This window comes from Brachyhypopomus gauderio, unplaced genomic scaffold, assembly GCF_052324685.1.
Source record: "Brachyhypopomus gauderio isolate BG-103 unplaced genomic scaffold, BGAUD_0.2 sc82, whole genome shotgun sequence".
In the NCBI taxonomy this organism is placed as follows: Eukaryota; Metazoa; Chordata; class Actinopteri; order Gymnotiformes; family Hypopomidae; genus Brachyhypopomus; species Brachyhypopomus gauderio.
Window position 1 is genome coordinate 1,257,696 of NW_027506903.1, and position 25,817 is coordinate 1,283,512.

At 47.4% G+C, this 25,817-nt stretch overlaps 1 protein-coding gene across 14 annotated transcripts in view; it reads right to left on the reverse strand.

Annotated features, from left to right (window-relative positions):
• Nucleotides 1-200: 200 nt before the first annotated feature.
• The window catches only part of epb41l3b (erythrocyte membrane protein band 4.1-like 3b), a 32,149-nt gene continuing 6,532 nt past the window's right edge, over nucleotides 201-25,817 (reverse strand). For 2 of the 14 annotated variants that reach the window (XM_076991417.1, XM_076991415.1), the window contains exons 2-22: nucleotides 20,946-21,071; nucleotides 19,196-19,333; nucleotides 17,859-17,963; nucleotides 17,706-17,748; nucleotides 17,416-17,491; nucleotides 17,110-17,328; nucleotides 15,905-15,992; nucleotides 14,688-14,732; nucleotides 13,679-13,831; nucleotides 13,483-13,580; nucleotides 13,026-13,207; nucleotides 12,637-12,800; nucleotides 10,383-10,448; nucleotides 9,690-9,878; nucleotides 9,013-9,090; nucleotides 5,848-7,035; nucleotides 5,107-5,190; nucleotides 4,777-4,938; nucleotides 3,625-3,705; nucleotides 2,968-3,083; nucleotides 201-1,645 (exon numbers count right to left, since the gene is read on the reverse strand). In XM_076991417.1, the coding sequence (XP_076847532.1) occupies nucleotides 2,973-3,083; nucleotides 3,625-3,705; nucleotides 4,777-4,938; nucleotides 5,107-5,190; nucleotides 5,848-7,035; nucleotides 9,013-9,090; nucleotides 9,690-9,878; nucleotides 10,383-10,448; nucleotides 12,637-12,800; nucleotides 13,026-13,207; nucleotides 13,483-13,580; nucleotides 13,679-13,831; nucleotides 14,688-14,732; nucleotides 15,905-15,992; nucleotides 17,110-17,328; nucleotides 17,416-17,491; nucleotides 17,706-17,748; nucleotides 17,859-17,963; nucleotides 19,196-19,249 (3,186 nt within the window). In that variant the 5' untranslated portion in view covers nucleotides 19,250-19,333; nucleotides 20,946-21,071 and the 3' untranslated portion in view covers nucleotides 201-1,645; nucleotides 2,968-2,972. Of the gene's footprint in view, nucleotides 1,646-2,967; nucleotides 3,084-3,624; nucleotides 3,706-4,776; nucleotides 4,939-5,106; nucleotides 5,191-5,847; nucleotides 7,036-9,012; nucleotides 9,091-9,689; nucleotides 9,879-10,382; nucleotides 10,449-10,779; nucleotides 10,816-11,050; nucleotides 11,105-11,983; nucleotides 12,464-12,636; nucleotides 12,801-13,025; nucleotides 13,208-13,482; nucleotides 13,581-13,678; nucleotides 13,832-14,687; nucleotides 14,733-15,904; nucleotides 15,993-17,109; nucleotides 17,329-17,415; nucleotides 17,492-17,705; nucleotides 17,749-17,858; nucleotides 17,964-19,195; nucleotides 19,334-20,945; nucleotides 21,072-21,255; nucleotides 21,276-25,817 lie in introns of those variants that run through there. The other 12 variants (XM_076991418.1, XM_076991428.1, XM_076991416.1 and 9 more) reach the window with 12 other exon arrangements.

Here is a 25,817-nt window from a genome sequence, read left to right on the forward strand (position 1 = left end):
GAACTTTACTGGGCCACAGATAGGAACCTAACATACATGTGGGATGTCTGCAAAAGGATCTCACACCAACATGAGCTCAAACGCATTCCATGTGTCAGCAGTGGAAGGAATCAACCAGGTCCAAAATCAAGGCGCCACCTAGTGGCCGACAACCAAAACAGCAGGATTAAAAACACCTTCACAAGGACGAACAACAGAAAGCCTTTGAATAAACATACACGTCTTTATTTCACCCTCGCACAAGAGGAATGTTGAGAAACAATCTAAATATGAAATCTTTTTAACTGATATTTTCCAGAATAGATATTTTGCACAAGTACAAAGTTCCAACCTTTCTTGATTTTGATATTAGTTTATTAAAAAATAAAAACCAAAAAAACAAAAATCACATGAAATTCATTTCTGCGGTAGCCATTCGTACAGTTGAGGCGGACGGTGAATTTGGAGAACGCCTGCTGGATTCAGAGAACTAGATCTCAGGAGGAAGACGAACCTCTTTGAGAACTTTCAACTCTGACCTTCGACTGGAGCCATGAAGGTCACAATGAGAGGAACAGGAAAACTGAAGAAATGCCCCAAGGGTCTACCTGCTCCGACGCTCTGCCTAAACACTCAACCTTACCCACACACACAGTTCTGGCTCCTTCAGGATCTTGGCCAGAGGAACTGGGGGGAGGAAGAGGGTCCATGACCTCCTTTGTGGGTTACCAGGGAAACTGAAATCAGCCCTTCAAATATTGCTAGAGTGTTTTTTTTCCATTTGTAGTGGCCCTTGCAGTAGAAACTCTGTTGCCGTCTTGTACAAGACGCTAATCTTTGGGTAGGATGAAGTAATCACTTTAATGATTTAAGTGTAAATAGGGCAGAAAGTATCACCTTTAGCCAACAAGCATGAATGCATAAGCTTGGTACTAGATGGAGAAATGGGGCCCCTTCACTTCCATCTTTTGTGTTTTGCACTTGAACATTAAGGTGAGTTTTGGGTCTAAATGGACCTGCTGGTCTGAATTCTCCACTGAAAACTGTCAGGAGATACAGACTAGGTTTAATGTGCAAGAAAAACTGGCTTACTGGAGGAAACCCTGGACCACTGGGGGTTCTGTATCGTGTTTGGCACTGTGATTATGTCGGTCCTAAAATTCACAAATATTCACATATTTGATCAAAGTTCACATGTAGTCTACCATTCCCATGTTGGAGTGTTGGACTATAAATAAATTGAAGTTGCATAAATTAAGCATTTTGTAATTTTAAAAAATGTTTTTTAAGGCAGATAAACAGTTTGTGTCTTGGAGGAAATGTCTCTAGTTCTGATGCTTCTCGATGTTGATGCTGCTGGCAGTAACGTTCTTCGTCCCATGTAAAGAAGCAGAGCAGAGTCCCTCGTCACGGATGGTACGGTGTCCTCTGCAGCTGCCGCTGGGGGGGGGGGGGGGGGGGGGAGGGGTTTATCAGGGTGATTTGTGGGGCGGGGCTAGGCTGGGTCTGCACGTCAGTGAGATTGCTTCTCCACCATCCCGTCATGTGAATGGTTTGATCCTTTGGGATATCTGAGGTCAAGGGTCATGACTCGGAGGTCGCAGGATTCAGATGTCCAAGGGTGTGGGGAGGAACAGCACGGTCCTCTGTCAGACTGGCTTTATTCCTAAGTGTGGGGTCATACAAATATCAACAAATGAGCCGTCAGGATTGTGTGCGGGTGTGATAATGTGGCCAAACACACACACACACACACACACACACACACACACACACAAATTAAACACCACAAAAACGCTGCTACAGGTGCAGCAGAGCAGTGAAGTGGTTTACAGCATAGCACGATCTCGGACAATCCAACCAGTGAATGAGTGTTACGACGGTGTTATGATGGTCCTACAGTATTTTTTAAAAAACAAAAGCAACTACTGTTAAATGTTAAAACAGTGCAATGGTGCTTAACACAAAGCCAGATACACAGTGGCAGCACTCAGACTAACACCAAGTAACTTCAGCATGCACAGAGAGGCAAGCGTCTCTCCACACAAAAACCGCATCGGTACAAGAGAGACGTTCGCACATCTCTGTGTGATGAGGCGTTCAGCACAGCAGATGTCTGAGGCGAGAGAGACACAGAGATTAAAAATTAGAAGCAGGTGAATAGCAAGCAAAGTCTGTTCTGGGGTCAGTTTTAAACAGAGCTCATCTTTAGAGTGTGGTAAGAGATCAGAAAACCCCCTCTGTTCTCAGGTCTTTTGGAAAGAGAAGTCACGTTTGCCTCCTCACAGGCACAAGAGAACTTCATTCCGAAGCCATTGGAAGAGTTCAGCGCATGTCCAAAGTTCCCCATTTGGACACAGTAGAGAGGAATAAGGGATGGAGAGACACGGGCGGCTGTGTGGGAGGAGGCCGACACTACCGAGAGAAGTGGCCAGAAGGACAAGAGCTAACCACACCTTCACAGCCCCAAACCCATAACCACAGCATGCACATGCTACTAGCTGTAAACAGCACACACACACACACACACACACACACACACACACACACTACTAAGGCCTTCAGATAGTCATAGGAGCCCACTGCCACTCTGAGCCCAGACACCCACCGGCAGGATATTGTAAATGACCTATAAGGAAGCGTTTACATAACAGAACGCAAAACTGCAATGACCAGGAGACCAAAGTCTACAGCTGCAGAATCCTGTTAGGAGCTGAGGACCTCCTGTAAGAAGGAACAACTCCAACATAAAAAACTGCATATTCGCATCCAGGCCGATAGCATTTCATGCTGCGAGTTAGCATAGCAAAGTCGTCCACAGCAGCGCGCACACACACACACACACACACACACACACACACCTATGTAGCCATATTAAACATATGGCTACAGGAATGCGGAGTTTAACACAGCATGCCAAGACCACGATGTAGTGGAGAGCTCTACAGGCGGATGGAGGCCCACCTGGTCAAAGCCCCGCCCCCTTACCTGCGTCACTGGCCACCCTCCTCAGGTGTGATCTCCGTCTCTTTATGAACCACTACTTTGGTGACTGACATGTCTGGATGCTGCTCTTTAGCCTCTTTAATGGCCTGAGCCAGAGCCTAGCTCAGAGTAATCCCATACAAGACCACCAGGGGGAGACAGAGCACATACGGCACACAGGAGGATTATCAGAATTAGGCAAGGAAGAACAATTTATCATTGAATTAATGACACTTTAGAGTCTGTTAATGTGGCATGCATTAAATTACATTTTTCTATCTGTAGATCATGATTATCAATCAGTTGTAAATGTGAATGTTATTATTATTTATATTATTTAAAATAATTACATTAAAATGGTGATTAGTAAAGATAATTGAGATTCATTTTGATGTATTTAAATGTGATGAATTTTCTTTAAACCGTCCAGCTGGTCACGTGCGTCTCGTCAAGAGTCCAACAGTCATAACATTTACGCCACACGTGCAACACACGTCAAAGACTCACACAACGACCTGAAAATGTTAACCCTGTGTATTCCATAACACGGAAAATCAAACTGCAATGACTCGTGAAACTGTGATCTCTATTGGCCTGGACGTCCAGCACAAACGGAGTGCGTGTCTGACAGGGACAGGGCACCACCGTGGACCTCAGTACCTGGTCATGATCGATGTTTGAATCTCCTGTGATGACGATCCTCTTTTCAATTCTCGTCTCAGAGATCCCTCCCTTTACTGTCTAGCAGGGGCAGATACAGAGCTTAAGCAGGAACTCGGGGGGTAAACCAGTTTAACAGACACGAAACTCGGGGGTAAACCAGACACAAAACTCGGGGGTAAACCAGTTTAACAGACACAAAACTCGGGGGTAAACCAGTTTAACAGACACAAAACTCGGGGGTAAACCAGTTTAACAGACACGTAACTCGGGGGTAAACCAGTAAAGACATAACTCAGGGGTAAACCAGTACAATAGAAACCCAACTCGGGGGTAAACCAGTACAATAGATATGCAAGTTGGGGTGAACTGGTAAAATAGGCATTTAAGACATAGATAAACTGGTACAACAGGCATGTAACAGGAGCTTTGGTGCATAGTGGACATGCATCACTATAAGAGACCACAGGGGATACCAACATACAGACCAAACAGAAGGGAGGGAGAACAGATGGATGGATATATGATGGAGAGAAGAGGATCAAACACTGCAGACTCTCAGCCAATAGCAGCCAAGAGATGGAGCAACGAGTAAGGAACAAAGCTGGGAAAGATTGATGGTCATGTGACAGACGGGAGGATGGTCATGTGACAGACGGGAGGATAGTCATGAGTGGAGTTCTGAGCTTCATGCCCAGGTTTGCACCATACAAAACCCCCCACACAAATACTGCACAAGTTAGATAAATGTTAGATAAAAGATAAATGTCCATGCTGAAATTAAATATGCAGGTTTTGCTATAACAAAGAGCACAAGAAGCAAAGTGGACATCCCTCTGTACACAGAAACAAAATAAAATGCACAAATACGGTTCCTTAAAGATGAATGGAAATGATGTCATAAAAACACCGTAACAGTGAACATGAATGAGTGACATCATAAAGACACCTTAACATGACTGTGAATCTGTGACATCATAAAGACACATGGTTGGAGACTAGACAACAGTTTCCAATCAGAAAAACAACTGGACAGAACTACGATTGTGATTTTTTAATTTTATATGTTAAATGGGGGGTGGGTTGAGGTTCGGACACCTGTGTGGTGGTGGTGGTGGTGGTGGTGGTGGTGGTGGGGTTCTGCTCTCTCACCTTCGTGATGTGTGTGGTGGTGGTGGTGGTGGTGGTGGTGGTGGTGGGGTTCTGCTCTCTCACCTTCGTGATGTGTGTGGTGGTGGTGGTGCTGTTGTTCTCCGAGGTGATGGTCTGTGCGCTCATCAGGACTCCGGGCTCCGTGTCGCCGTTTGCATCAGTCTGCGCATTTACATACACACAAACCAAGAAGGACAGCACTGAATGATCTGAACATATTTAAGCATCTCCAAATAAAGGAAGTTCCACACTTAAGCAAATGAGGTGCGAAATATGGGGCGAGCTAGCAGGAGAACTGGGCGGGACACGTGCGGGACAGGGACTGTGTACCTCAGAAGACTCGTATGTGATGGTCTTGGTCTCCGTGTGAACCACAGACACTTCTTTGGTCACCACGGCCTTTGCTGCCTCTTCCTGCACAAGTCAGAGGCAAAGAGGGAAAAATTAGCGTTCAACCACACATTCCTTAAGCATGTTCTTAACCTAGCTTGGCTTTAAAGGGGGTCTTTCTCCCAAAATCTCAGTTGAAACTGGAATAGAAAGGAAGTGGGGTATTTAGCTTTAGCTTTGGTAGCATTTGTGGTGAACTGCTGCTTTAAGGTACAGGCTACTTGCACATGCTAAGTAAACGTTATAAGCAGTTTTCACTAATTGTGCTGCTGGTCCTAATCCTGATCTAACAGCTTCAAGACCACCAAGATTAGTGTTGCATACTTCCAGAAAGTACATAAAAAGAATAAACAAACATCAAGAATAATAACATCATACAGAATACATGCCACAAACAGCACAGACATACAATGACATCATGCAAAACCCCCACATGCGCTTGACAGCTTATTACGTCGTGACAGTGACTGATCTCCTGGTGAACACGGTGACGGCAGTGCAGGTGGGTTTTGAAGAACGCGTGAGGCTTCTGTGGTCATGCAAACGTGTGCTGTGTGCTCCTCGCCCTCTACGCAAGCGGTCACCAAACCCTTTCAGGTCAGGGCGTGAGTCACGAGGCTGGTGCCCCACACGGAGAATGCAGTGACGTTAAACCATCCAGGCCCCTCGAGGTCGGGTTACCTCAAAAGCATCATCACTCGGCGTCTTCGTTTCCTGCTTCCTCATCGGTACGCCCTGTGGAACGTCTTTCACTTCCTCCTGATCCAGCCATGGTTCCCGTTTCTTTTCACCGTTGCCTCCAAATTTGGCCTCGATCTCTTCGTATTCCTGGTTTTCACGGGGCGACGCGCGTGTGGTCTCGCTGTCCTCCTTCCTCACTGGCCTGCGTCCTTCAACTTGTGCGTCCACCAGCACTTCCGTCTCCTCGTCAACTTGGTCCCCCTCCTCATTGGCTGATGCAAACTCCACTGTTGCTGTACAGCCTCCCAACCCGGCCAGCTTGGTTTCAGTTTGACCATCTGTGTTTGCTTGTTCTAGCTCACTGGTGCGCAAATCGGCAGAATAATCCCTCATCTCCCCCTCTAGATGTTCAGGAATGCATCCTTCAGTAGCTCCTGCAGACCGCCGGCTTGTCTCATCCTCTCCTTCCTCTTCCTCGTCTTCCTCTCTTTTCTCTTCAGCTGGATGAGCGGAAAGGTTTTCGCTCTCAGTAGAGGTTTGAGGCGCCATCTCTACTACGTACGTGTGAGCTTGGCCAGCAGAGGGCGCCACCACACCAGGTTCCCCAGTCTCTTCAGCTCCTGACTGATCACTCGGACTTTCACCGTCGGCATCTGACCAGTGTGAGGCGCCCTCACCAGCTGACCCCGAGGTCGCACCTTCAGGTGCTGCCGTCTCATCCTTCGTCTCCTCTCGCTCCTCCTCGGCCAATCTGGACGGAGGAGGTGGACAGACAATCCTCCAATCACTGCCTTCCTCAGTCATGGCACTACCTGGCCTATCAGGTATCGATGGGGTCACCTTGGCTGCCGATAGCTCCGCCTCCAGAGTCCCGTCAGAGAGCGTCTCCGTCTCATGAACCTTGGAAGATGTTTGTTCCACCTCCTGAGCTGCATAAAGGGACGACCGCTCCTCCAAAGCCTTGCGAGAGGGTTGCTCTGGTTTCGTAGCCTCATAAAGAAGTGACCCCTGCTCCTGGGCCTTGTAAGTGGGTGAATCAGCTTTCTGTCCCTCACAAAGGGGGGATTCCAACTCCCGAGTCGTGCAAAGAGGTGTCTCCTCCCGACCGTCAAAAGAAGGCTGTGTCTTCCTAGTTTCTCCTCGACACTCTTCCTCTGGTCTCGCCTCTACGTCTACCGTCTCCCCCTGCTGGTCATGTGAGAGAGATAAACACCACAGCCACATCTCTGGGCTCCAATCACCCACCAGGATGCATTTGTGTTAAGTGTATAGTCACTGAAACACACAGTACAGCAGAGAAACAAACATTTCGTTACAGCCAACAGCTGTCAGTTAAATTCACTGTTGCCTCTCAGCCAGAAGCAAGACACTTCTACATTAGCACGACAAAAATAAACATACAAATATGGCCCGAAAATGAACAGACAAGTGAGAGGAGGCTGGCCAAGCACCACGACCTTATAAGGGCACAACTCAAAACGGTACATCACGTAGACTGTGCAAAACGCCACGACAGGCACTAGACCCCCCCGCCCCAGTCTTCAACACTTCCCACGGACGGAGGCGGAGCCACCAGGTTTTCACAGCACCAGCCCGACGCTGCCCACCGAACGCTAAGTCCTCACAGCTGGACGGAGGGGGGGGGGGGGGGGGGGGGGGGGGGGGGTCTCCTCCAAACCAAGGCTCGCCATGTCCACTGTGACTCATTTGGAATTCACATGAACACATTTGGAAGCACTTAAGAAGAATAATGACCCTTATGTCAGAGGAGAACAGAAACCAACACTAACATTTCATTCCCAAACATTATTTATCATGAAAAGCACTGATTATGTTATAAATGTTAAAGACTTCCTCTCATAAGTTACAGATAGGTATAATTTATCTGACTGAATATAGCAGTGTCAGATTTATAACTATTTTTCCCAATTGCTGTTTGTGTGTGTCAGCATCACGACCACACCACGACCCAGACAGATGGAAGTTAATCATGATGCACTGAATACAATAAAAATGTGAATGTGTAATGGAACGCCGACACTTTTATGCCAAGGACGAACTTTCCTGGCTCACTTCTGAAACGCACACAACTTCCAACAACACACTTATGAGACAAGATTTCAAGAAGAAAGACCGATTTAACAAGACCAATTCACACCAGCTAAACCATAAGGACACTGGTAGCCAACATCTTGGCTTTCTAGATCGGCTAGCCAATAGGAACGGTTTCAGGTGAATCACACCACCACTCTGGTGATCTTCAGATGGTACATTTGCCATTCATTGTCCTCTTGAAGTACAAGCTTTATGAATATAAATCATCTGTTCTATTTGCACACAAGTTTGATCCAGGGAGCCCTGATACTTCAGATGATCTTTCTCAGGGGGAGATGTCCAACTCGTGTCTTCTTCAAGTATCTCTAGCATGATGGATTATGCAAGTGATGGTTTCAGATTGGTCTCTTTCTGGATCAGAAGATGCATTTCCTGGTATAAACGTTCCTGTTGAGAAAACTGGAGGGCAAATTTTCCCACAAGCAACCACCCAATGTACATACAGAAAAACAACAGCACAAGTGAAACCAAAAACGTCTCCACCGTGGGATTTGTGCACAATCGTGCGATGGATCGTTCTGAACCTGTCTAATTTTCCAGGGTTTGTTAGAGGAACATAATAATCTGTAAAACATTAGTAGCTTCATCCATGCTCAGAACACTTTTTCTTTGACGGAATTTAAGTGGAGATTGTCCAAGACCTCAAATTGTGGTATGTATGCTTAAAAGAAATATTGCAAAAATATATAGCTAAATATAGCTAAGTGTAGTAGAGCTCTCATGCGAAAGTTGATATTTTTACCCTGAAATTGAAAATATGTTCAAGCAGACGATTAAGCCTTTCCTGAGGGTTGTTTTCATACCCCCATCCGTCTCTACACCACTGTGACTTCATCTTGAAGGTATTCGGTGCTTTTTTCGGTAGTAAAACCCAGCAGACGGTGAGAAGATTGAAAAGATTCCAGTAACTTCTGTTTACCAGTATCTGGTGAGCACCATCCTCTATCCAGTCATGGTCATCAAGTCAAAAACACGAACATCACAAAAGGTCATAATTAGCAAAACAAACCCAAGAACACGTGCCCGTGCTGGCAAAGGTTTGGGTGGTACCTCAGTGGAAGGAGAGTCATGGACCACTGGCTTCTCCTCTGAAACATCTTGAGAAGGTTCTGCTTTGGCAACTTCTGTCTGTGGAGAGAAAGCAAACGTGAGAGATTAAACGATGATGTGTACACTGTTTATAATGCTGAGCCCAAGAGTACAAAACTTGCTGAAGATGTGTGTGTGGGGGGGCGGGGGGGGCATGGTACTCATGGGAGGCGAGATGTGTGATGGATCATGCAGACCACAAGGAAATAAGATATGGAAACAACCACAAGAACGTGAACTCCAGTGAAATTTAAATGCAAAAACACTGGACTGATCTGCTAATCATGAGCGAATCATCAGCTTAGGGATATAAAACCTTTGCTCAGCCATATCTAAGCCTCTTTACCCAAGAATAAGAACATGAAACTCCAGTAGCAAATTTGCTCACAACAGAGTCAACAAACGCTTCCTTACTTTTAGGCAAGTTAGAAGTGTTATTACACCCTGACGTTCTGTAGCAAGCCAAACTTGTACAACCAATAAAACGAGGTCTACTAAGCTGAAAAAAACCACAAGCCTGTTCTTGAATGAGACGTTTAGTAGTGAGTTTTACTACACGAGTTCCCTGTCACTCAGCATGCTGGTTGTGCTGGTTGTCTGGTCCACACCAAACGTCTGTCAACCACACAGGGTCTTACTTCCTGTGGGTGTAAGAGGGGTTCGATCACGGACGTGATGTCCAACGGCAAAGAGTGAGCGGGAGACGAGCAGAGTCTTCTGCCCCACTCGCTGTCCTCAGACGGGACGGGACACGATTCCATAAACGACCTCTTCAGCTCTTTAAGGTTTGCGTGCCTCACCAGGAGCTCTTCTAGATCGTCAGGTTCCTGTCCCACCAATCACAGCCCAGATGGGACGAAAGGGAGGGGCATTCAGCGTATGATGATCTGATTGGTTGTTACGAGTGGATTTAGAACTTCGGTTGATGTGGCAACTATTCGTGACATCAGCTCAGTACAGGTGAGGTTTACTTTGGACGTTTCATTTGTCCAACATTATAACAACATGCCAAAACACATCTCGAGGATTTCATGCAAGCCAGGACATCCGCTGTACTTCCACAGTAACTCCGTGACATACAAATCCTCCTACTTCAACCGCCGTTTGTGAATTACAAGGTCACACACACACATACCAGTTAGAATTCATAAACACGCACCACTGTTAGAAACCCGCTATTCAGTGTTGTGTGTTATAATTCAAAAGGATCATTCTTTTGTGAAGTAGCTGGGTAAAGGAAGGTGAGGTTTAGCTCTAGTCCAACAATCCAACACTGAAACACAAGTCTCACACTATCTGTTTCATTCCAACAGTCTGTGCTTTTCACAAACCTCCAACATCAGATTGCTGTGTTTGACAAAAACGTTTTCTCCCTTTATCCGTCTTATGATACTACTCTGGGAAGAGAGGGAATAAGAGTTAAGAAAAACACCTCAATCACCGCTCATAAAGGAGGAAAGAGGAGGGGGGGAGGGATCTTCACAGGAGCAACTGTAGGTTTAAAATGTACTGATCAGAGGGTTGACGTATATGGTCACAAAACGCGGTCTCAGCACTACACACAGACATGATGAGAAGTGTTCAAACACGATGGAATCATGACTGCATTCCTTACGAGACATCAGGAAATGAAACGGTTGAATTGCGTCGATGCTGCACCACCAGGATGATCAAACGAAAGCCAAAAGAAAGGGTCAGGATGGCCTCTAGACATTACTAATGGAGTACCTGCGACGTTGCTTCAGCCTCGTCCTCTAGCTCGGACTACACGCCAAAGCCGAGTCACGCGTGTCATGCGAAAGAGCAAAAGGCAACAATCAACTCTGACATCACAGTCAAAACCCACAAAGTGTTCGTTTCGTCCTGAATCCCAATAGCTACAAAGCTAACACGAGGAAAGGTCTCAACAGCCTGCGACATTCCCGTGTTTGTTAACGAACGCTAGCTGATCCCGATGATTTGTGTGGATAGCGATGAAGTCTGCGGCGCGTACACGCACCTCCGTTGCTGTCGTGTCACCATCGCAGCCAAATTCACTCTGCTCGCTGTCCGACTGTCTCGGACACGTCGGGTCAGGACCGTTCCCGTCAGAAAGCAGCGGAAGAGGAAAGAACCAGTCACTTCAGGCTGCTGATTCACAATGTAAGTCAGACAAGACAGCGATGGGCCGTCACACTCACGAACGGTGGATGGAATGAAGAGACGTCTCGCACTGATCGTGAAGACATTGTGAAGTGGAAAATGTCTTTAAAATGAAAGCGCGTAACAGACTCCATGCTATGTAGCAGCAATTTTTGTCGCGTCTAGATTTGGATCGATGTTGCTAGATGTCGATGTAAATAAAATTGACATGTTTAGTCAGCCGTGGCCTGGAGGATCTAGCATGCCCTCGGCTACATCACAACGCTGTCTAGATTTGTGTGTGTCTACTAAAAGGGCCCATGCGTGCAAGTCTGCCTGCAACTTCTGGCCTCCAGATGTTCCTGGGGGCTCCGTGTTGGGGACGTGGAAGCCGACCAGCTGTGTGGGCCCGACTGAAGGGGAACACACTGTACGCCCAGCCCTTCACATTCCAGGATGGCAGTGCAGACCCGGAATACCACGTTTCCGCTGGCTGGGCTCTCCCGCGCGAAGCCGAGAAGTTCCACCTACTCCGTCGGCAAGGGCTAAATTAAGACGGCTTGTTGCCATGGACGACTTAAGGTAATGCAGACTGTGCAGAGTTTACTCGGGCGGACTTGTGTTGACACAGGCTGCGTTGTGTTTACGCAGGGAAGCTTCGAAGTCCAACGGAAAAAATTGAGCTCACGCATGCGGTGAAGGAGACGGACGATGAAGGAGATGGGACACGTATGGTGTTTCCATGACGATTCACATGTTTACAAGATGAGCAAAACCAAGAAAGACTTGGCCCACACACACACACACACACCTCGTCGTCCGAGCTGTCCTGCAGGCTGCCGGCGAGCGAGGCGCTGAGCGAGGCAGCACGGGGCTCCAGGTAGCAGAGACACAACGCCAGCGGGAAGGAGAGCGTGAGCGCGCACGGCACCGAGAACGTGGTGGAGAGGAGGAAGAAGAAGATGAAGAGGAAGCAGGGCACGAGCGACGGCGACTTGATGGGCAGGAAGTGCCGGAAGCTCTGGGGCAGGAGACGCAGCTCGGACAGGTCCGGGAAGCTCAGGTAGCCGTCCTCGTCCAGGAGGGAGGACACGTCCGGCAGGTGCAGCGAGAAGGAGAAGAGCGTGCCGCCCTCCGGCCGCTGGGGATCCGGACGCGCCTTGCGGACGGGGTTGGGGAGGACGGGACCGGCCGAAGAGGCGCGCTGACGCCCGCCCGCCCCCCCCCGTCGCCGCCGCACCTTCGTGGAGAACAGCGGAGACGAGGGGAGGGAGCGCTTTGACCCCAGCGGCTCCGGGGCGAACACGGGCGAGCTCTGGCGCCAGAGGGGCGTGGCCAGACGCGCAACGAAACGGGAACGAAGGAGGAAGAGAAGCACAACTCGTTAGTCAAAAGACGCCAGAGACGCAGCGACGTAACCCGGTCGGAAGAGGAAAGGGAGGGGTTTCAGCCACGCGTGGTTACCTTGGCGATGGGAGAGGGAGGGGCTGGACTGGATGTCTCTTTGGCGGTTGTATTGTCCATCACAGGTTTCTCTTCATCCGGCTTTGCCACGATGACGAGGGTGTCCGTGGCATCGGCAGGGTTGGCGTCCTTCATCGGCGTGTCATTATTGGCCATTGCTGGAGCTGGGGAACAAAAGAGAAGCTTGTAAAGGACCTAAAAGAGAACCGCACGTCATCCCGAAATATCCTGAACATAAAACGTACAACAAAGGTCCATTTTGCTTTGTGAAGAATTTTGTCGCCCCGTTTTAATTGATTTCATAGAGGACACTGGCTGGCTCTGACCTGCGGGACAAGGACGATGCCGTTAAATAGCAAACACTGGCGTGCTAGTGGAAGAATGCTCACTTGCGTCTACAGAGAGGCTGCGAGAGGTAGTGTGCCCTCTGCTGGCCAAGCGCTGGATTTGCGGTGCGGGCCGTGAGATCTGGGAGCTGGCCCGGCGAGTCTGCGTCTGCGTCCGCCCGCTGTAGCGGAACTTGGAGCCCAGGGACAGGAACTTCTTAGGAGGAGCTTCGGGAGACACCAGCCTAAGGGGAGGCACACCGAGGACCAGCAATCAACAACCACTGGGGTTGGACCGATATAATGCCCCACGATGTGTATCGTCCAATAAAAAAAAAAAAGTTTGTTCAAATCCGCTATTGGCCAGTTGTTTTAGCAATTAGACAATAGTCAGCTTTGAATATATCATGGTAATAAAACATTTATGAGAAGTGACATTTAAGACATACTGTAAACTGGAGTCCACCGTCTTTATGTTAATTAAATAATTAAGCCTTCATTAATCGTCCGTTGCGTGTACCTGAAAAAGGTGTGATGTTCCACACACACCTTCCACAGTCTCTTTGCCGCTTTGTGGTTGGGAAGCTTGAAGCCAATTGTGCTCTCGAACTGCTCAAGCTAAAAGAGACGGAGATTCAGAAGGATGAACCCGCCAGACTGCACCGGTACCACAGGTCCATCGGTCCCACACAAGCACTCACTCAAACCCCTCCCACCTCTCCAGGGCGGATCTTTATGTAGAAGTTGTTCCTCTTGTAGGAGATCTTGAGGATTTTGGGCCAGGCAAAGCGATTGATGCGCAGTCTGTCTCTGTAGATGAGCAGGCCGCTCGCACACACCCCCAGCATAATCTCAACGCCCTCCGAGTCCTGGGGGGGGGGTTGAGTCCATTAAAGAGTCCAAACAATATTCAAAAGATACCAAGATGAACAAAAAGCACTCAAATCTCATAACACTGCGAGGATGGATGGACGGACGGACAGAGACAGATGTTCAGGGAATCTGGGTCAGACAGATGAACAGCTGTGTCACGCTCAGCTCATCTAATCAATCAGTCTCCTGCGTAGGAACTGGGGGGGTTGGGGGTGGGGGGACTGATACAGATCCAGCCCCAGTTGCCCCCACAGACTCATCCACAGGCTGCAACTATGACTACTACCCAAGGCTATCCAATAAGGTGCAGGACCCAGACTCAGGCAGGGATTATGACATGGGAGCTAATGATAACTGACATAAATTACAGTCCTGTGCCAGAGGGAACGTGGGGCGCCTGTATGCGAGACACACACCGCCTGTGTCCTGCTGAACCACGAGACCTGATCTGATCTCACAGCACGGTCCTTTCGGCTACGCTTGGGGTGTGTGTGCAGACTCTAGCGGCCGTGAGCTGTAGCGTAGACCATACAGACACGGCAACGAACAGGTAGCACTGCAATGCAGTATGCAGCCAATGACACCTTCTGCTGCTCAGCTCATCAGAGGACACACACACACACACACACACACACACACACACACACAAATACATGCATATTTACAACACAGTACCATGTCTGTATATCTCAGGCTGGAGACAACGACCTTATCAAAATGCACATCACATAGACAATATCAGCATGTATCTGATGAAATACCAAATACATAAGCAACACACACACACACACACACACACACACACACACAGAGGCGAATGCACGCACAACGGCCAGCTCAACAGAGTCTTACCTCTTCCTTAGCCGCTGCTAAGCGTTCAGAGAGCTTCCCTACCAACTACGTCATTGTTGAGGAGAGAGGGAGAAAGAGAGATAGAGAGAGAGAGGTTGTGCAGAGCAGCCACAGCCAATAGCAGGATGGAAGGGATCCATGCATTTGCATAGAGGCGGGGCTAAGGCTGCATTCTTTGCTTCCAATATTTTCTCAAGTGCCTTTGGTTGTAACTTGGCTACCTCAAATTAACTTAGTTAACGGTCTCCCTGAAATAACATAACAGCAATTATGAAGTCATAGGTAGTGTTTCTTATTTGAAATTTCCTTAAAACTCAGCAGGATAATGTGAAATTCTGCATTTTTATTAATGAAAGTAGAGAATGTTCCGGTCTTCTTTCCCCGAACTTCTTTCAGACAAACTGCGTTGCATTTGAAAATAATAATGTAATCACGTGACCTGCTCAAACCAACCAGATTACCATCACGTGACCTGCTCAAACTAACCTAGATATCATCACGTGACCTCTGGTGCTCTGCTGCAAAGCACTGCTGTGCTATTTTTGGGCTGGATTTATAATGATATTGGATTGGTTTCTATCTATATTTATATTACATTTACAGAATACCGATACTTAATCTTGGCCGATTTAATCTTTTATCAGACAAAGGATATATCAATATATTGACCATTTGCCGCTTGAGTGCACAATTCTATAAATGACAGCAAATACGAAGAGCTGAAATCCTGTAGGTTAATATGGGTCTTTGTCATGTGGCCAGTGGTGTGTCAGTCACAGTGAAGGCCCAGCTGAACAGCAGTGAGTGGGAGCAACATCAAAACAGCAGCACAGACACTGGACAACACCCAGCACATGGGCGGCACGATACATACTTATTTATCATTATCGTGATATTGCCTCTTGCAAAAATTATATTGGTTGTGATATGTAAAACTATCCCATAAAATAATTTTTTAAATTATTTTTTAAAATCACACTACTCATCTGGTCTGATGAATATAAATTAACCTTTAAACTGCTCACTCCCCCAACACATTCCAACTGCTCATACTTTTTATTTTATACACACATACACATTTGCACTTGCATGCTCACACGTACACACTTACACACGCATGCTCACACACACCAACATGCACACGTTCACACACACGTTCACACACACGTTCACACACACGTTCACACACACACACACACACACACACACACACACACCTTGGCGTGATGCAGATCTACTCCATACATGGACAGTTTTTTGGCATTTTCCAGAAACAGCATCTCAGCCTCAGCAGGAGTCATTCCCCTGAAAAGAGAGAGAGAGAGAGAGAGAGAGAGAGAGAGAGAGAGAGAGAGAGAGAGAGAGAGAGAGAGAGAGAGAGAGAGAGAGTGTGTATGTGGGAGAGGGTTAGGGTGAGGTAATCGGAGACAGACAGAGAGGGAGAGGGTTAGGGTGAGAGAGAGAGAGAGAGAGAGAGAGAGTGTATGTGGGAGAGGGTTAGGGTGAGATAGAGAGAGATAGAGAGTGAGTGTATGTGGGAGAGGGTTAGGGTGAGGTAATCGGAGACAGACAGAGAGGGAGAGGGTTAGGGTGAGAGAGAGAGAGAGAGAGAGAGAGAGAGTATGTGGGAGAGGGTTAGGGTGAGATAGAGAGAGAGGGTGAGAGAGTTAAACAGAGACAGACAGAGAATTCTTAGTGATGTTATTACACAATGATTTATCATTTAGGGGCCTTCTCTGCCTAACAAAAGGACTTTAACATTAACCAGCAAACTCATTAAACCACAGTGTAGGGGTAGTTTTGGTGTACATTTATATAAACCCACCAGCTGCCAGTCAGGCTCAACACACACACAGCCCTCACTTGTATTTCAGGCTCTATAGACTCCCAGCAGGACAAAGCCCTGAACTGTAGCTGGAGACGGGGACGGGGACGCCCTGAAGAGCGCAGCGTGACTTTGTGCTAGCGGACATTCACATGCGCCTGTCCGTCCGTCCACCAATAAATGGGGGGACTGTACTTCCAGCCCGACGGGACATGCCACGTAGGCCTACGCCCGCTGAGCCTCCACCCCTCCGCCCGCCACTTCCAACACACACACACACACACACAGCTGGGACACGCTCCACCTACGGCTTCGGCTCCGCGACTCTCAGTGGTAGCAATGTTAGCGTAGCTAACGAGTTGTTCAGATTTGAGTTGTTACATTTGCGTAAATAACTTACTGCAACCATCCTTTAGCTCGTAGCCTTGATATATGAATTCTCTAAGCATATATGAACTCAAATTCTGAGCATCTAAAATCAAATTCGGAGTGCCTTCGTTTTCTAGTGTCACTGTTCAGGCAGGTTCTCTCTCCAGTGCCCATGTGGTCGGGGGTCAGTCACGCCTCTCTGATCATGGAGGCCGGCGTTCTGCTCACTTGTAGTTGCGGTGCAGGTCCATGACCTTCTCCTCCAGCTCTTTGGTCTGGTTGGGGGCGAGGCGGAGTTCGCTGACGTAGTCGGCACTCAGCTCTCCCGGCTCCTGGTCGCCCAGCTCGGACTGGGCCACCAGCGAGCCCAGGAGGGAGTGCGTGGCGAAGGAACAGGGCAGGCGGCCGGACACCACGTCGTTCCGGAGCTGCAGACACAGGTAGTACCTGAGAGGGACAGCAGGGCGGCGACAATTAACATTTTAATCAAAGGCGTTTAATTAACCGTCACCCCATGCTGTTCTGGTTTCTCACCTGGTTATGTCCTCACAGAGCTGGGCAGGGTCAGGGGGATAGAACTTCACATTAAACCCAAAGTTCCAGGGGCCAGCTGACAGACACACACACACACACACACACACACACACACACATTAGCATCCAGTATCACAGGAACTTAGGATCTAATAATCTACTAATGTCAAGAGGACACCAAGCCAAATGACACGCTTGCAGGGGGTTATGGGTTATGGCCAACACATCATGGCCGTCGCCTTATGCCATTCTGGTTTCGTACATATCCTGGACCAGATGTCGGTGATCTACCTCTGATCTGTTTCTTCAATTCCTTGGCAGGGTCCATCCAGTTCTTCAAAGAAACCACAAACTCATGAAGCAATTTCAAGGCTTGAATTCAAAGTAACAAGTTATTGGACAGACATTAAAAGAGAAACAGAACGACTCTGAAGGACAGGGTACCTTCTGGTTTTCTGCATCGCGGTACGTGAGTCCAAAATAGTCCTTCTCCAGAAGGTTGAGATGGTCACATACTTTATCAAAGACCACTTGACCTTTGGCCTTTTTCTGTTGATAACAGAATGCACATCAGTCGACCATGTTGCATCATGTACAAATGCAAGGATTTGTGCTAATGCGTACACAAGACATACACGTTTGTAGCATTAATGCAAAAATGTCATAACCATCTCTGACAGGAACAGGTTAAACAGGCAGGATAAAATCATATCCAATCAGGTCGCTCCCTCCTACAAGATTCTAACCAACAGCCATTCACTCCTCATGACATCACAGCCAAATTCACTGTGTATAACACAGTAGCTAACCGTTAGTGATCCAGCTAATCGTTGGCGATTCAGCTAATCGTTAGCGATCTAGCTCTGATGTACAGACTGCCTGATGGAGACTAGCGGTGATACGGGTTCCGACTCCTGGACCTTCTCCAGGAGTGGATCACTCTCAGAGCTCCGGTCTACACGTGAACCCTGTAGCTTCTCTCCTGGGTCACGTTGGTCTCATTTCGGATAATTTCTTGCAGCGGAAAACCCCATAGATGGGAGAAGAATGTGAAGCTCACGGGTGTTTATTACTCAGACCTGCCCAGATCTCCACACGGCACCCTGGACGCGTCTGGTCGTCCCTCTAGTCTACACTGCAGTTTCTCTCACACACACAGCGACTGACGTCTCTTCAGGGCCGTGGGAAGACCAGCAGTAACTCAAAACAATAACCACTTGTTATTTCCTCCATTCTCCATCATGGTTAACTTTAATGTTCATTCCACTTTATGGAATGCACTTGGAAATGTCGGAAATCAAATGAAGAGTGAAGTTTAAAAAAAAAAAAAAAAAACAAACATAATGATGACGATGAAAGTATAGTGAATGGTTAAGTGAGTAATACTCTCCAAGCTGTTGGGTTTCATGCTCTGTAAACCAAGTCAGCATTCTGGGGCTATACTAATGACCAACCCTTTAACTGTACAGTCACCATTGTAGCAATGATGTACCATCATTGTAGCTTCCTCGCACTTCCTGGGCCTTTCAACAGGTCAATAACAGTGCCTAAACCATATTATCAAACTGTGTGCAATCTTTCTCAAAAGCCAGGACTCCAAATGGCCTCCTGCCTCTGCCTAGACGAAGAATGTTCCAAATTCTGATGCATCAGAAATAAAAAAATAGAAATTAAATAAAATGTACTGTATGGTGGTGTAGCTGCAAAGCGGACACCCGTGTTCTAGGAACATAAACCGATGATTGTTCATGTTAGTGTTTACGTCTTTTAGCCCCGCCCACCTCCACTGTGCAGGTGTAGTCAGAGCCGTCCAACAAGGTAACCCGGCACTGCATGTTCAGACTGTGGGTGCTCCCTAGAGAGGACCTGGGAAGTGTGCTGCTCAGAGACTTCTGGGATATGTAGTCCTCTTTTCTACTCTGTTGACAAAAAACACAGTGGGGGTTACAGAACACTGGATGTTTCAGACATGCCGTTTAAAGGTGCTTGATCAAAGTGCACTTGTGTAAGCTGGGTTTTCATTGTCGAATCAAGATAAATGGGAATTTAGCAAATCAAAATAGTTAAAATTCAAGTGTATTGTAATACAGACAAACCTATCTGGAGCTAGACAGACAAGACTATGTGGTGCACAGTTTGAGATTTCATTACACTGCGAGAGACTGCAGTCTAAAATACGACGGCCGACTACATAATCCTAATTTAATCCACAAATGTGCAGCACACACAGGCTGGATATTCCCCACAGGACGTGGGAGTTGAGCCTTTCATGGGGAAAGAACCCTGAACCAAAAGATATAACATGCTGAGCAATGAGAAGATGCAGACGACTTGGCTTTAACCTTCCCAATAAATAAGACAAAAACATAGTTTACATCTGATTTAAAAGACAGCGTCAAGCATGACTACAGTAAACAGTGTAAGGCACTTAACAATAAAAAAAAACCTACCATAACTGAAAACCTGATGCTATGATGAAACTGGGCATTTGAATATTCATGAGGGATATTTGCATTTTATTTGCGGCATATTGCTTTGGCAGCAATAACTGGTACAACATCGTAACAGTGTTGTAAATGAAAGCAACACTAGTAGTACTGTTTCAAGTAACTGCAGTGGTAGTGTAGCAGTTCAGTAATGAGAATTTAATAACGATAGTCACAACCAGTAAAAAACTTACTTACTCCAGCTAATAATTAAATGTTTAAAATAGGTCAGATGAAATCTGAGACAATACAATGAATGCTGACATTTGTAAACTGCGGCCATACATGTAAAACCAGCATTAAATGACCAATGATAAAATGCTTGTTTTCTCGAGAAAACATAGAAAAATTACTTATGAATATGCAAGTGGCACTAATATCTTAAGTTGTAATTGGGTCCTTTGATGCGTTTTTAAAGATAAATAGTACTTTACAACAGAGACATTGGTTTATGCTAATAAGCTCAAGTCTCAGGGTTACTAATATATTGTTCCCTCATTTTTGTCCAAGCACAGAAAAGCTGAGTTTTAAAGGGAAGGGCTTTGATGTGAACACCCCTTTAAGCCCTCCCTCGGACCACAAACCTCTACTGCCAAGCTGCTGCATAACATCACTCGCACAAGTGCGTTATTAATAGCCACGGGGCTCGCTGGGGCGCAGAGATGTTCAAGATTTGTGTATATTTTTGTATGCTGTTTCTATGGACAAAACCTCATTACTACGACAGACCTTGTAGACGCTAAGCTGACCAGGATGTGAGCGGCTGTCTCACAATGTATCGCAGCGCTCGTTTTTCACACCTTTCGATGATTTCTGACAACTTCAACTTTTTCCGCGTTCTTAGCAGAAGCAGAATGATAAATTTCACAGACATCTCTGTCCATTAAGTGCAAAGAGGTGACACTTTCCTGAGTCATTTACACTACCCCTTATCTACCCAACACATGGTCCCCAACACATTTCCACCGATGTGCTACAGATGTTAAACTCACAGAATGCCAAACACTCTCCTTCGGAAAGCAGTAGTAGGTGTGTGCGGGCTCACCTGGTGTTGTGCAGCTGGGTGAGGGTCTCCACCCGTGGTCAGCCGGGTGAGGGGAGCGTTGGAGTGGATGCTGGTTCTGCCTGGATTCTGCCTCCTGGCCTGTGTCGACAGTCATAGCAGTTCACACTGTCAACGGGAGAGAGGGGAGACTTAACACAAGAGTATCATCCACACCTGAGGAAATTATATTAAAAAGCCTTTGTATAGCCATTCTATTACGTGTCCATCCTTGAGATGTATAAAGTAGACATAAGTCAGTCCGGTATAAACAAAACTAAACTTTATATAGAAAAAAACAAACATTCAGTACACTGGGTCTTCACAACGGTGCAGTTCGGAGTGTTCTGTGTGGAGTGTGTCTAATCTGGATTCTCTTTAGAAGGACGTTTCATCAGGATCCAACATGAATCTTTGCCACTTGGCAAAGAGAAACACTGAACTCTTGAACCTTGGCCTGATTTAGAGTGTTTCTTCCTTCTTCTGTGAGATGCACCAATGGCTAATGCGCTGAACCTCTGCCATTGTTGACGTCTCTGCGCTCGTTTGCCTTTACCGCCGTAATCAGCGTGCAAACAAGCTGCCGGACTCCTAGCAAGCGCAGCACTTATAAGGTGACGACAGACGCTACAAATCTGGTCACCGGTGCACTCCAAACACAGACAAATATTTACAGCAGCAGTCTCACGCCGCATGGAGCTGCTCGTGTTAAACCAGGCATATCAGTTCTACAGGCGGCCATCCAAACTGCCACACACACAGGCCCGTTTATGTGCTAGCGGCAGCTATGCGGACATCCGAGACCCAGGAGGTCTCGGTACTGGCGAGGTGAAAGGCAGCAGGTTGGGCGAGTGATTGGCGTTCTTCCACGTCCGCTCCCCCTCGTCTCGCCTCGCCTCATCTCGTCTCGTTCTCGCACATACATGCACACTGGCCTCTATTTCTAGCTCAGGGTTTACACGCGCGAGAACACGTTCAGGGCGGCTCATGGGCACGTGCACATTCTGGAGAGGACCGCAGCATTTTACGGGATCGTCACGGCACAAAGATTCCCGGAGCGCTGTGGGAATGTCAGCACCAGGCCAAGGTGCGTCACACTGAATTCCTCCTGCAGGGTGACGGGTCATGTAAAGGTCATGGGTGTGCGTGGAATTCCTTTCTAACTCCCCGAGACTTCAGAACAAATCTGTTCTTGTTCGTTCCCCGCCGCAGCGAAAATGTAAACAACACGTGAGTGTCGTGAATGACGAGGTTTTAAATGTCGATGTTAACGTAAACCTGCACGACGTTCAAAACGGAGACTGGCGAACGTTTACAGCTCGACTGCGCAGTGGCAGAAACAAGCCGACCCTTTGGCAGTGTCCTGAGGGTGAGACGAACGCTCTTTGGGCCATTTAGCGGCTGGTCAGAGGGCCGGACGATTCACGGAAACCACCGGCCCAAGAGGACGGCAGCGGGAGCAGAAAGGCCAGCGTACTGTTTGCACTCCAAGTAGGTCAAACTAAACCACAGGGTCTGGCGTGTAGGAGGCACAGCAGACTAGTACGATAGATCTGCGCATTTTCAGGATTAGCATCAGAGCAGAGGAGAGGAGACACAAGAGAGAAGAGGAGAGGAGACAGGAGAGATGGAAGAGAGATGGCGGAGGGAAGAGGAAAAGGAACAACCACATATACAGGCCATATTCATGACCAGAGAGATGGACAGTCCCCAAGAGTCTGACTAAAATACCTCGGTCTAAGACCTAGAGGTTGAGGATGAAGACTTAACTACACATATGATTTTACTCTCCTGAACTTGCAAAATCATCGTTGTTCCTCTGGTCTTTGACCAATCTATGTTATTTTTACCAGATGTTACAAAACACAGTATTAAAATATATTAAAATGCATAACACTTTGACAAAAGGTAGTACATTTTCAAGAGTGGTCATCCACTCATTATTATGGAGACCTAGCATACCGAAGTTACCACAGCAACAGCCTGTTGTTATGGTAACCCATTGTTTCACCACAATGAATGGCTACTGAACTTGTAATTGTGCTCTAGAACACGCTGAAGTCTGAAATCAGCCGAGCACGAAAAACGTAACGATCCGAGAACAGTTAGTGACTGTACCTGCACCAGAGCATTAGCTGCTGTGGCGAATACGATTTTTTGAACATGCTTGCACAGACGGAGATTCAAACAACAAAGGAACAAACTAATGATTTTAAAAGAGGAACATGTGCCTGATAAAGTGGATGGACTTTTGTGGAACAGGAGAGCACAGTGGGGCTGATTCCTGAAAGGTGCCGTGGTCAGGAGTCCGCAATTGAAGGGACCGTGTCCCTCGGGTCAAATGGACACGGGGACATGCGTCAGTGCTTCTGTGGCAATCTTAATGGCAGTTTGACGTGAAACCCACACTCCTGAACCGAGGTGGGGGTGGTGAGGGGTGGGAAGGGAAGCAGGCACCCGGGGGCCAGGGGCAGGAGGGCAGAAGCAGTCTGCGTGTTTGCCGTTTCCTAGGAGACTGAGAAGCGAGGAGAAACGGGGGCGGCACATCTGGCAGTATGAGTGTGTGTGTGTGTGTGTGTGTGTGTCTTTACAGTGTGGGTGCATGCTCTAAAATCAGTGGTGTGATTCAAGCCCTTTGTGACACACCAAGTCTGCGGTGCATTAATATTTTGGCATTGCTCATATGAACGCTGGGGACGTGTCCACTCGTGGAGGTAAGTGGAAACCCTCCCGTGAGTTAATCACCCCCCCTCCCCACCCCCCAAGGAAGACACTGGGGGTGAGGACACACCCAATCACATCACAGCTCCTCAGAAGCCTAGAATCTGTTTCACAGCCTGCAAGACCAGTAGTTGCAATTGACTCTTTGAAGGAAGCCATTACGATCCATAACCCACAGGACTCAGTGAAGAGAGATCAACACACTTGTATAACTGTTCTGCGTTCTGCCTCCGCTCACAAACAGCCATGAAGACAAGGTCAAAAGGTCAAAGGCCATACAGAGAACGTCACAAAGGACAGCCGTACGGCTAGACTGGAAATGTCAGAGAATATCGCCCATTTACCCTTTGGGCAGGCACAAAAAGTGTGTTACCTCGTGTGTATGTGTGTGTGTGTGTGTGTGCTGTGACATCGTGTGTGTGTGTAAAGTTCAGTCAGTGGTTCAGTTTTTAATGGTATAGCTCTGGATTTCCCTGCACATGTCACTAGGAAAGAAACATTCATTTACTTCCAACTTGGGGGGAAAAGAAATCCAACCCCAAATCAAATATGTAAAAGTAACTACACTTCCTTCATATGTAAACAAATCAAAATGTGCAAACAAAGCTGTAGCAGATATTTCAGCCAACCAGCCAAAACAAATAGCAAGTAGTTCATCAATCATGTTCATCTGATAATCAACAAGTTTCACCTACACACCAAAATTCATTTTCAACAATACGCAGCATTCGTCCGTCATCCACGCAAAAGTGGTCCATGCAAAAGTTAGAAAAGTCAATCAGTGATCAATGAGGAAATCGGATCTGGGAGAAGAGTGGACGGTCTGTCCCCTCACTGCCCCGCAGAGACGGGCGTCCCCAATCCCATTACCCATCATGCAAATCACCTGGACCCACCTCCAGCTGAGCACACATCACATCTGACCCCGAGCTGGATAAAGTGGGTCATGACGTTCTCCTGAGAGAGTGCCCCCCCCCCCCCCCCCCCCTCCAAGTACCCCCACCGGGACGCCAGATGGGCCGATACTCTGTGGACTGAGCGGGCAAACCGAGCTGTAGCCAGGTGCTGACTACAGGACACAAAAGAGCGTGTTCATAAAGAGCAGAAAAGCCCACGTGGGCTTCAGCTGCTGAGCTAGGGACCTGCAGGACTCTGTCTTCAGCTGAGGAGAAGCAGGACGGGCCTACAGCAGGCAGGTCTGCAAGATGAGGGCGGGAGACTACCACCAGAACACACACACACACACACACACACACACACACACTACTGTATCAGTAACAGTGGTGCCCAGTTGCTGTTCACCTTGAAGCAGGTCTGTCAATAAAAATAGATTGCAGTGAGCCATTTCCACAGAAGACCACGCCCGATCTCAAACTCCACCCCAGTAAAGATCCCTGCACCAGACCTGCGGTACGAGGCCAGACCGACTCAGATCACGAAGATAAAGGGGTTCAAAGGGCATTAATCAACCCCCAACACCTATTATTAATAGTTCAAAATAAACTACCTGAACTAAAAGGACAAACCTGGTAACCCCCCCCCCCCCCCTGCAGAGGTTGATGAAGTGAATGTAGAGAATCCTCAATAGTATTTTTGAATGATAGTCTCTTGTAACCGTCCTCATATAAATACATATATATATAATTCAAATGTGTCTGGGATGTTGATTTAACCCCTATAACGCGCGTGAACGGATAGGGGGGGGGATGTCCCCAAATACACACTCTCATCCAAACGACTTTCTAACGCACTTTAAACTAGAAGTTGGTTCTTTTTGTCTTTTGCAAAGACAACATCTCTGAGCCGCTCCAAGCAGAAACACCCTTACTATTTTTTCAGATCCCTTTAAATGGTACAAAAATAAATAGCGTTTTCTGAATGCATTAATGAATGTGTTATTTGTGCAAGTATAGCAAAAAAAATACGCAGAAAAGCTGACCGCATCAAAAATGCTTCCAACACAACCCGAGGGCTTGTACATGTACGTTTGGATTTTAAACCTTCGTTGAACCCTCACGATTTTCTCCATAGTATATTTCTGAATTAAAGACGCCAGTAAAACCGCGTTGGCCGAAAGCTGGTCACGGTACGGAATCAAGCACCGACCGATCGGCGAGTTCAGCGCGAGCGGGCAGCGCTCGTCACGCGCCTGGC